Source organism: Somniosus microcephalus, chromosome 21 (assembly GCF_052327205.1).
Source record: "Somniosus microcephalus isolate GS21.2 chromosome 21, FLI_Smic_1.0, whole genome shotgun sequence".
Lineage (NCBI taxonomy): Eukaryota > Metazoa > Chordata > Chondrichthyes > Squaliformes > Somniosidae > Somniosus > Somniosus microcephalus.
Window position 1 is genome coordinate 2,501,908 of NC_141007.1, and position 12,398 is coordinate 2,514,305.

At 47.1% G+C, this 12,398-nt stretch overlaps 1 protein-coding gene across 1 annotated transcript in view; it reads right to left on the reverse strand.

Annotated features, from left to right (window-relative positions):
• The window catches only part of acsf2 (acyl-CoA synthetase family member 2), a 325,180-nt gene that overhangs the window by 19,671 nt on the left and 293,111 nt on the right, over positions 1 to 12,398 (reverse strand). Inside the window, exon 16 of the mRNA XM_085963196.1 lies at positions 1 to 12,087. This exon is cut by the window's left edge and continues 19,671 nt beyond it. Coding sequence (XP_085819322.1) covers positions 12,028 to 12,087 — 60 coding nt within the window. The 3' untranslated portion in view covers positions 1 to 12,027. The remainder of the gene's footprint in view (positions 12,088 to 12,398) is intronic.

Here is a 12,398-nt window from a genome sequence, read left to right on the forward strand (position 1 = left end):
ATGATAGGATAGAAACTATGATAGTGTCGAGTCCATGATAGGGTAGAGTCCATGATAGGGTAGAGTCCATGATAGGGTGGAGTCCTTGATACGATAGAGTCCATGATAGGATGCAGTCCATGATAGGATAGAGTCCTTGATAGGGCAGAGTCCATGATAGGGCAGAGTCCTTGATAGGGCAGAGTCCATGATAGGGTGGAGTCCATGATAGGGTAGAGTCCATGATAGGATGGAGTCCATGATAGGGTGGAGTCCATGATAGGGTAGAGTCCATGATAGGGTAGAGTCCATGATAGGGTAGAGTCCATGATAGGGTAGAGTCCATGATAGGGTGGAGTCCATGATAGGGTGGAGTCCATGATAGGGTGGAGTCCATGATACGATAGAGTCCATGATAGGGTAGAGTCCATGATAGGGTAGAGTCCATGATAGGGTAGAGTCCATGATAGGGTAGAGTCCATGATAGGGTAGAGTCCATGATAGGGTAGAGTCCATGATAGGGTAGAGTCCATGATAGGGTAGAGTCCATGATAGGGTAGAGTCCATGATAGGGTAGAGTCCATGATAGGATAGAGTCCATGATAGGGGAGAGCCCATGATAGGGTAGAGTCCATGATAGGGTAGAGTCCATGATAGGGTAGTGTCCATGATAGGGTAGTGTCCATGATAGGCTAGAGTCCATGATAGGGTAGTGTCCATGATAGGGTAGAGTCCATGATAGGGTAGGGTCCATGATAGGGTAGAGTCCATGACAGGATAGAGTCCATGACAGGGTAGAGTCCATGACAGGATAGAGTCCATGATAGGGGAGAGTCCATGACAGGGTAGAGTCCATGATAGGGTAGAGTCCATGATAGGGTAGAGTCCATGAAAGAATAGAGTCCATGATAGGATAGAGTCCATGATAGGGTAGAGTCCATGGCAGGGTTGGGTACATGATAGGTCGGTGTCCATGGTACGGTCGAGTCCATGATAGGGTAGAGCCCATGATAGGTTAGACTCCTTGATAGGGGAGACTCCATGATAGGGTAGGGTCCAGGATGGGGTAGAGTCCATGATAGGATAGAGTCCATGATAGGGTAGAGTCCATGATAGGGTAGAGTGCATGATAGTATAGAGTCCATGATCGGGTAGAGTCCATGATCGGGTAGAGTCCATGATCGGGTAGAGTCCATGATCGGGTAGAGTCCATGATAGGGTAGAGTCCATGATAGGGTAGAGTCCATGATAGGGTAGAGTCCATGATAGGGTAGAGTCCATGATAGGGTAGAGTCCATGATAGGGTAGAGTCCATGATAGGGTAGTGTCCATGATAGGATAGAGTCCTTGATAGGGTAGAGTCCATGATAGGGTAGAGTCCATGCCAGGGTAGAGTCCATGCTAGGGTAGAGTCCATGCTAGGGTAGAGTCCATGGTAGGGTAGAGTCCATGATAGGGTAGAGTCCATGATAGGGTAGAGTCCATGATAGGGTAGAGTCCATGATAGGGTAGAGTCCATGATAGGATGGAGTCCATGATAGGGTGGAGTCCATGATAGGGTAGAGTCCATGATAGGGTAGAGTCCATGATAGGGTAGAGTCCATGATAGGGTAGAGTCCATGATAGGGTGGAGTCCATGATAGGGTGGAGTCCATGATAGGGTGGAGTCCATGATAGGGTGGAGTCCATGATAGGGTGGAGTCCATGATAGGGTGGAGTCCATGATAGGGTAGAGTCCATGATAGGGTAGAGTCCATGATAGGGTAGAGTCCATGATAGGGTAGAGTCCATGATAGGGGAGAGCCCATGATAGGGTAGAGTCCATGATAGGGTAGAGTCCATGTTAGGGTAGTGTCCATGATAGGGTAGTGTCCATGATAGGCTAGAGTCCATGATAGGCTAGAGTCCATGATAGGGTAGTGTCCATGATAGGGTAGAGTCCATGATAGGGTAGGGTCCATGATAGGGTAGAGTCCATGACAGGATAGAGTCCATGACAGGGTAGAGTCCATGACAGGATAGAGTCCATGATAGGGTAGAGTCCATGACAGGGTAGAGTCCATGACAGGGTAGAGTCCATGATAGGGTAGAGTCCATGATAGGGTAGAGTCCATGAAAGAATAGAGTCCATGATAGGATAGAGTCCATGATAGGGTAGAGTCCATGGCAGGGTTGGGTACATGATAGGTCGGTGTCCATGGTACGGTAGAGTCCATGATAGGGTAGAGCCCATGATAGGTTAGACTCCTTGATAGGGGAGACTCCATGATAGGGTAGGGTCCAGGATAGGGTAGAGTCCATGATAGGATAGAGTCCATGATAGGGTAGAGTCCATGATAGGGTAGAGTGCATGATAGTATAGAGTCCATGATCGGGTAGAATCCATGATAGTATAGAGTCCATGATAGGGTAGAGTCCATGATAGGGTAGAGTCCATGATAGGGTAGAGTCCATGATAGGGTAGAGTCCATGATAGGGTAGAGTCCATGATAGGGTAGAGTCCATGATAGGGTAGAGTCCATGATAGGGTAGAGTCCATGATAGGGTAGAGTCCATGATAGGGTAGTGTCCATGATAGGATAGAGTCCTTGATAGGGTAGAGTCCATGATAAGGTAGAGTCCATGCCAGGGTAGAGTCCATGCTAGGGTAGAGTCCATGCTAGGGTAGAGTCCATGGTAGGGTAGATTCCATGATTGGGTAGAGTCCATGATAGGGTAGAGTCCATGATAGGGTAGAGTCCATGATAGGGTAGAGTCCATGATAGGGTAGAGTCCATGATAGGGTAGAGTCCATGATAGGGTGGAGACCATGATACGATAGAGTCCATGATAGGGTAGAGTCCATGATAGGATAGAGTCCATGATAGGGTAGAGCCCATGATAGGGTAGAGTCCATGATAGGGTGGAGTCCATGATACGATACAGTCCATGATAGGGTAGAGTCCATGATAGGGTAGAGTCCATGATAGGATAGAGTCCATGATAGGGTAGAGTCCATGATAGGGTAGAGTCCATGATAGGGTAGTGTCCATGATAGGGTAGTGTCCATGATAGGCTAGAGTCCATGATAGGGTCGTGTCCATGATAGGGTAGAGTCCATGATAGGGTAGGGTCCATGATAGGGTAGAGTCCATGACAGGATAGAGTCCATGACAGGGTAGAGTCCATGATAGGGTAGAGTGCATGATAGTATAGAGTCCATGATAGGGTAGAGTCCATGATAGGGTAGAGTCCATGATAGGGTAGAGTCCATGATAGGGTAGAGTCCATGATAGGGTAGAGTCCATGATAGGGTAGAGTCCATGATAGGGTAGAGTCCATGATAGGGTAGAGTCCATGATAGTGTAGAGTCCATGATCAGGTAGAGTCCATGATAGGGTAGAGTCCATGATAGGGTAGAGTCCATGATAGGGTAGAGTCCATGATAGGTTAGTGTCCATGATAGGATAGAGTCCATGATAGGATAGAGTCCTTGATAGGGTAGAGTCCATGATAGGGTAGAGTCCATGATAGGGTAGAGTCCATGCTAGGGTAGAGTCCATGGTAGGGTAGAGTCCATGATAGGGTAGAGTCCATGATAGGGTAGAGTCCATGATAGGGTAGAGTCCATGATAGGGTAGAGTCCATGGTAGGGTAGAGTCCATGATAGGGTAGAGTCCATGATAGGGTAGAGTCCATGATAGGGTAGAGTCCATGATAGGGTAGAGTCCATGATAGGGTAGAGTCCATGGCAGGGTTGGGTACATGATAGGTCGGTGTCCATGGTACGGTAGAGTCCATGATAGGGTAGAGCCCATGATAGGTTAGACTCCTTGATAGGGGAGACTCCATGATAGGGTAGGGTCCAGGATAGGGTAGAGTCCATGATAGGATAGAGTCCATGATAGGGTAGAGTCCATGATAGGGTAGAGTGCATGATAGTATAGAGTCCATGATAGGGTAGAGTCCATGATAGGGTAGAGTCCATGATAGTATAGAGTCCATGATAGGGTAGAGTCCATGATAGGGTAGAGTCCATGATAGGATGGAGTCCATGATAGGGTGGAGTCCATGATAGGGTAGAGTCCATGATAGGGTAGAGTCCATGATAGGGTAGAGTCCATGATAGGGTAGAGTCCATGATAGGGTAGAGTCCATGATAGGGTGGAGTCCATGATAGGGTGGAGTCCATGATAGGGTAGAGTCCATGATAGGGTAGAGTCCATGATAGGGTAGAGTCCATGATAGGGTAGAGTCCATGATAGGGTAGAGTCCATGATAGGGTAGAGTCCATGATAGGATAGAGTCCATGATAGGGGAGAGCCCATGATAGGGTAGAGTCCATGATAGGGTAGAGTCCATGTTAGGGTAGTGTCCATGATAGGGTAGTGTCCATGATCGGCTAGAGTCCATGATAGGCTAGAGTCCATGATAGGGTAGTGTCCATGATAGGGTAGAGTCCATGATAGGGTAGGGTCCATGATAGGGTAGAGTCCATGACAGGATAGAGTCCATGATAGGGTAGAGTCCATGACAGGATAGAGTCCATGATAGGGTAGAGTCCATGACAGGGTAGAGTCCATGATAGGGTAGAGTCCATGATAGGGTAGAGTCCATGATAGGGTAGCGTCCATGAAAGAATAGAGTCCATGATAGGATAGAGTCCATGATAGGGTAGAGTCCATGGCAGGGTTGGGTACATGATAGGTCGGTGTCCATGGTACGGTAGTGTCCATGATAGGGTAGAGCCCATGATAGGTTAGACTCCTTGATAGGGGAGACTCCATGATAGGGTAGGGTCCAGGATAGGGTAGAGTCCATGATAGGATAGAGTCCATGATAGGGTAGAGTCCATGATAGGGTAGAGTGCATGATAGTATAGAGTCCATGATCGGGTAGAGTCCATGATAGTATAGAGTCCATGATAGGGTAGAGTCCATGATAGGGTAGAGTCCATGATAGGGTAGAGTCCATGATAGGGTAGAGTCCATGATAGGGTAGAGTCCATGATAGGGTAGTGTCCATGATAGGATCGAGTCCTTGATAGGGTAGAGTCCATGATAGGGTAGAGTCCATGCCAGGGTAGAGTCCATGCTAGGGTAGAGTCCATGCTAGGGTAGAGTCCATGGTAGGGTAGAGTCCATGATAGGGTAGAGTCCATGATAGGGTAGAGTCCATGATAGGGTAGAGTCCATGATAGGGTAGAGTCCATGATAGGGTAGAGTCCATGATAGGGTGGAGTCCATGATACGATAGAGTCCATGATAGGGTAGAGTCCATGATAGGATAGAGTCCATGATAGGGTAGAGCCCATGATAGGGTAGAGTCCATGATAGGGTGGAGTCCATGATACGATAGAGTCCATGATAGGGTAGAGTCCATGATAGGGTAGAGTCCATGATAGTATAGAGTCCATGATAGGGTAGAGTCCATGATAGGGTAGAGTCCATGATAGGGTAGAGTCCATGATAGGGTAGAGTCCATGATCGGGTAGAGTCCATGATAGGGTAGAGTCCATGATAGTGTAGAGTCCATGATCAGGTAGAGTCCATGATAGGGTAGAGTCCATGATAGGGTAGAGTCCATGATAGGGTAGAGTCCATGATAGGGTAGTGTCCATGATAGGATAGAGTCCAGGATAGGATAGAGTCCTTGATAGGGTAGAGTCCATGATAGGGTAGAGTCCATGATAGGGTAGAGTCCATGCTAGGGTAGAGTCCATGGTAGGGTAGAGTCCATGGTAGGGTAGAGTCCATGATAGGGTAGAGTCCATGATAGGGTAGAGTCCATGATAGGGTAGAGTCCATGGCAGGGTTGGGTACATGATAGGTCGGTGTCCATGTTACGGTAGAGTCCATGATAGGGGAGAGCCCATGATAGGTTAGACTCCTTGATAGGGGAGACTCCATGATAGGGTAGGGTCCAGGATAGGGTAGAGTCCATGATAGGATGGAGTCCATGATAGGGTAGAGTCCATGATAGGGTAGAGTGCATGATAGCATAGAGTCCATGATAGGGTAGAGTCCATGATAGGGTAGAGTCCATGATAGTATAGAGTCCATGATAGGGTAGAGTCCATGATAGGGTAGAGTCCATGATAGGGTAGAGTCCATGATAGGGTAGAGTCCATGATAGGGGAGAGTCCATGATAGGGTAGAGTCCATGATAGGGTAGAGTCCATGATAGGGTAGAGTCCATGATAGGGTAGAGTCCATGATAGGGTAGAGTCCATGATAGGGTAGTGTCCATGATAGGATAGAGTCCATGATAGGATAGAGTCCTTGATAGGGTAGAGTCCATGATAGGGTAGAGTCCATGATAGGGTAGAGTCCATGGTAGGGTAGAGTCCATGGTAGGGTAGAGTCCATGATAGGGTAGAGTCCATGATAGGGTAGAGTCCATGATAGGGTAGAGTCCATGATAGGGTAGAGTCCATGATAGGGTAGAGTCCATGATAGGGTAGAGTCCATGATAGGATAGAGTCCATGATAGGGTAGAGCCCATGATAGGGTAGAGTCCATGATAGGGTGGAGTCCATGATACGATAGAGTCCATGATAGGGTAGTGTCCATGATAGGATAGAGTCCATGATAGGGTAGAGTCCATGATAGGGTAGAGTCCATGATAGGGTAGAGTCCATGATAGGGTAGGGTCCATGATAGGGTAGAGTCCATGACAGGGTAGAGTCCATGATAGGGTAGAGTCCATGACAGGGTAGAGTCCATGATAGGGGAGAGTCCATGATAGGGTAGAGTCCATGATAGGATAGAGTCCATGATAGGATAGAGTCCATGATAGGGTAGAGTCCATGGCATGGTTGGGTACATGATAGGTCGGTGTCCATGGTACGGTAGAGTCCATGATAGGGTAGAGCCCATGATAGGTTAGACTCCTTAATAGGGGAGACTCCATGATAGGGTAGGGTCCAGGATAGGGGAGAGTCCATGATAGGATAGAGTCCATGATAGGGTAGAGTCCATGATAGGGTAGAGTGCATGATAGTATAGAGTCCATGATAGGGTAGAGTCCATGATAGGGTAGAGTCCATGATAGGGTAGAGTCCATGATAGGGTAGAGTCCATGATAGGGTAGAGTCCATGATAGGGTAGAGTCCATGATAGGGTAGACTCCATGATAGGGTAGACTCCATGATAGGGTAGACTCCATGATAGGGTAGACTCCATGATAGGGTAGAGTCCATGATAGGGTAGAGTCCATGATCGGGTAGAGTCCATGATCGGGTAGAGTCCATGATAGGGTAGAGTCCATGATAGGGGAGACTCCATGATAGGGTAGAGTCCAGGATAGGGTAGAGTCCATGATAGGATAGAAACCATGATAATGTCGAGTCCTTGATAAGGTAGAGTCCTTCATAGGGTAGAATCCATGATAGGATAGAGACCATGATAGGGTAGAGTCCATGATAGGGTAGTGTCCATGATAGGATAGAGTCCATGTTAGGATAGAGTCCTTGATAGGGTAGAGTCCATGATAGGGTAGAGTCCATGATAGGGTAGAGTCCATGATAGGGTAGAGTCCTTGATAGGGTAGAGTCCTTGATAGGGAAAATTCAATGCAACGGTAGAGTCCATGATAGGGTAGAGTCCATGATAGGGTAGAGCCCATGATAGGGTAGAGTCCATGATAGGGTAGAGTCCATGATAGGATAGAGTCCATGATAGGGTAGAGTCCATGATAGGGTAGAGTCCATGATAGGGTAGTGTCCATGATACGATAGAGTCCATGATAGGGTAGTGTCCATGATACGATCGAGTCCATGATAGGGTAGAGTCCATGATAGGTTAGAGTCCATGATAGGGTAGAGTCCATGATAGGGTAGAGTCCATGATAGGGTAGAGTCCATGACAGGGTAGAGTCCATGATAGGGTAGAGTCCATGACAGGGTAGAGTCCATGATAGGGGAGAGTCCATGATAGGGTAGAGTCCATGAAAGAATAGAGTCCATGATAGGATAGAGTCCATGATAGGGTAGAGTCCATGGCAGGGTTGGGTACATGATAGGTCGGTGTCCATAGTACGGTAGAGTCCATGATAGGGTAGAGCCCATGATAGGTTAGACTCCTTGATAGGGGAGACTCCATGATAGGGTAGGGTCCAGGATAGGGTAGAGTCCATGATAGGATAGAGTCCATGATAGGGTAGAGTCCATGATAGGGTAGAGTGCATGATAGTATAGAGTCCATGATAGGGTAGAGTCCATGATAGGGTAGAGTCCATGATAGGGTAGAGTCCATGATAGGGTAGAGTCCATGATAGGGTAGACTCCATGATAGGGTAGACTCCATGATAGGGTAGAGTCCATGATAGGGTAGAGTCCATGATCGGGTAGAGTCCATGATAGGGTAGAGTCCATGATAGGGGAGACTCCATGATAGGGTAGAGTCCAGGATAGGGTAGAGTCCATGATAGGATAGAAACCATGATAGTGTCGAGTCCTTGATAAGGTAGAGTCCTTCATAGGGTAGAATCCATGATAGGATAGAGACCATGATAGGGTAGAGTCCATGATAGGGTAGTGTCCATGATAGGATAGAGTCCATGTTAGGATAGAGTCCTTGATAGGGTAGAGTCCATGATAGGGGAGAGTCCATGATAGGGTAGAGTCCTTGATAGGGTAGAGTCCTTGATAGGGAAAATTCAATGCAACGGTAGAGTCCATGATAGGGTAGAGTCCATGATAGGGTAGTGTCCATGATAGGGTAGAGTCCATGATAGGGTAGTGTCCATGATACGATAGAGTCCATGATAGGGTAGAGTCCATGATAGGGTAGTGTCCATGATACGATAGAGTCCTTGATAGAAGAGAGTCTATGATAGGGTAGAGTCCATGATACGATAGAGTCCATGATAGGGTAGAGCCCATGATAGGGTAGAGTCCATGATAGGGTAGAGTCCATGATAGGGTAGAGTCCATGATAGGATAGAGTCCATGATAGGGTAGAGTCCATGATAGGGTAGAGTCCATGATAGGGCAGTGTCCATGATACGATAGAGTCCATGATAGGGTAGTGTCCATGATACGATAGAGTCCATGATAGGGTAGAGTCCATGATAGGTTAGAGTCCATGATAGGGTAGAGTCCATGATAGGGTAGAGTCCATGATAGGGTAGAGTCCATGATCGGGTAGAGTCCATGATAGGGTAGAGACCATGAAAGGATAGAGTCCTTGATAGGGTAGAGTCCTTGATAGGGTAGAGTCCATGATAGGGTCGAGTCCATGATAGGGTAGAGTCCTTGAGAGGGTAGAGTCCTTGATAGGGAAAATTCAATGCAACGGTAGAGTCCATGATAGGGTAGAGTCCATGATAGGATAGAGTCCATGACAGGGTAGTGTCCATGATAGGGTGGAGTCCATGATAGGGTAGAGTCCATGATAGGGTAGAGTCCATGATAGGGTAGAGTCCATGATCGGGTAGAGTCCATGAGAGGGTAGAGTCCATGATAGGGTAGAGTCCATGATAGGGTAGAGTCCATGATAGGGTAGTGTCCATGATAGGGTAGTGTCCATGATAGGGTAGTGTCCATGATAGGGTAGAGTCCATGGTAGGGTAGTGTCCATGATAGGCTAGGGTCCATGATAGGGTAGAGTCCATGATAGGGTAGTGTCCATGATAGGGTAGAGTCCATGATAGGGTAGGGTCCATGATAGGGTAGAGTCCATGATAGGTTAGACTCCTTGATAGGGGAGACTCCATGATAGGGTAGAGTCCAGGATAGGGTAGAGTCCATGATAGGTTAGACTCCTTGATAGGGGAGACTCCATGATAGGGTAGAGTCCAGGATAGGGCAGAGTCCATGATAGGGTAGAGTCCATGATAGGGTGGAGTCCATGATACGATAGAGTCCATGATAGGGTAGAGTCCATGATAGGGTAGAGTCCATGATAGGGTAGAGTCCATGATAGGGTAGAGTCCATGATAGGGCAGAGTCCATGATAGGGTGGAGTCCATGATACGATAGAGTTCATGATAGGGTAGAGTCCATGATAGGGTAGAGTCCATGATAGGGTAGAGTCCATGATAGGGTAGAGTCCATGATAGGGTAGAGTCCATGATAGGGTAGAGTCCATGATAGGATAGAGTCCATGATAGGATAGAGTCCATGATAGCGTAGAGTCCATGATAGGGTAGAGTCCATGATAGGGTAGAGTCCATGATAGGATAGAGTCCATGATAGGGTAGAGTCCATGATAGGGTAGAGTCCATGATAGGATAGAGTCCATGATAGGGTAGAGTCCATGATAGCGTAGAGTCCATGATAGGGTAGAGTCCATGATAGGATAGAGTCCATGATAGGGTAGAGTCCATGATAGGGTAGTGTCCATGATAGGGTAGAGTCCATGATAGGGTAGAGTCCATGGTAGGGTAGAGTCCATGATAGGATAGAGTCCATGATAGGGTAGAGTCCATGATAGCGTAGAGTCCATGATAGGGTAGAGTCCATGATAGGGTGGAGTCCTTGATAGGGAAAATTCAATGAAAGGGTAGAGTCCATGATAGGGTAGAGTCCATGGTAGGGTAGAGTCCATGATAGGGTAGAGTCCATGATAGGATAGAGTCCTTGATAAGTTAGAGTCCATGATAGGTTAGAGTCCATGATAGAGTAGAGTCCATGATAGGGTAGAGTCCATGGTAGGGTGGAGTCCATGGTAGGGTGGTGTCAATGATAGGGTAGAGTCCATGGTAGGGTAGAGTCCATGGTAGGGTAGAGTCCATTGTAGTGTAGAGTCCATGGTAGTGTGGGGCCCATGATAGTTTGGGGTGGGGTAGTTGTACTCAACCACTACAAAGAAGAATCACAGACTGCAGCAGTTCAAGGTGGCGGTTCACCACCACCTTCTCAAGGGCAATTAGGGATGGGCTTTGCCAGTGATGCTCACAACCCGTGAACAAATAAAATGAAAGGGTCCATGATAGAGTGGGTAGTGTATTATTGGGTGAGGTAGATTGCTAACGTAGTTTCTATGTAAGGAGAGCAGCCAGCAGAACTGTGGAGAAGTGGCTCCGACTGTAGCTCTAGAAACAGGGCTGATGAACATAATTCCCAGATCCAGGAAGAACATGAACATGATCGTGCTGGCTGAACTGACCCATTCCCATTCACTCCCAAAATTGAAATCCCAGTTTTTCCAACCAGTGTAGAGAACAGTTTAGATGTGTTCAGAGATCTGAACTCCTCTTTCTATTCATGTTCCCAGGCAGCTGATCTTTATAAAATGGGCATGCCCACCTGTTCCAGGGCCAACTCAGCACCAAGACGAGTCATTGTTTTTAATGAATACCCAATAATAGGAGGGGGTGCAGCGCAGATTCACCAGAATGATAGCAGGGCTAAAAGGGTTAAATAAAAGGACAGGTTGCATAGACTGGGCTCGTATTCCCTTGAGTCTAGAAGATTAAGGGATATCTAATTGAGGTGTTTAAGATGATTATAGTATTTGATAGGGTATAGAAACTATTTCTTTTGGTAGGAGAGTCCAGATCAAGGGGGCATAACCTTAAAATTAGAGCTAGGCTGTTCAGGGGTAATTTCAGGAAGGACTTTTTCACACAAATTGTAGTGACAACCTGGAACACTCTCCCCCAAAAAACTGTTGAGGCTGTGGGTCAATTGAACATTTCAAAACTGAGATTGATAGATTTTTGTTAGGGAAGGGTATCAAGGGTTATGGAGCCAAGGCAGGTAGATGGAGTTAAGATACAGATCAAACATAATCTAATTGAATGGTGGAACGGGCTTGAGGGGCCAAATGGCCTCCTCCTGTTGCTATGTTCCTAATAGCTGAGGGATGCCTGAGTTCACGGGCTGAGGAGGTCTGAGCTCCATAATTCTAGACAGAACAAGGAGAACATCCCTCCCTTCTGAGCTCAGGGTGGGAAGAAGCGAGCTGTGGCTGTCATATCCCTCCTGCAGGCTAAGGGTGGTGTGAAGACTGGTTTTCTTATCAGGGCAACATTCTTCTGTTTGTAGGGTCAATGTCAGTCGAAGGATTTTGGAATGAATAGGGGCCTGGGACCTCCCTCGGTGACACATGGTGGGATCTTTCTTCATTTAGCCCTGAGGCCCAGTTCTTCTTCCATTTTCTCTTTCAGTTTATATTTTTGAACCTGTAAGAACAGTTTTATTTAAAAATATTTACCCTTGTTATAACAAGGCAACAAAAGAAAATAATTTGAAAAAGATATTTTCAGGAACAGGAAAATTCCATCAAACCTAACAAGTCTGTCGTTTTTCCATCGATCAACCTCACCTACCCATCTTCTCCCCGTATCTCTCAATCCCACCTACCCAAGAACCCACCTTCTCCCCGTATTCCCCAACTCCACCTTCTCCCCATATCCCTCATCTCCACCTACCCCCCATATCTCTCAATCCCACCTACCCACCTTCTCCCCGTATCTCTCAATCCCACCTACCC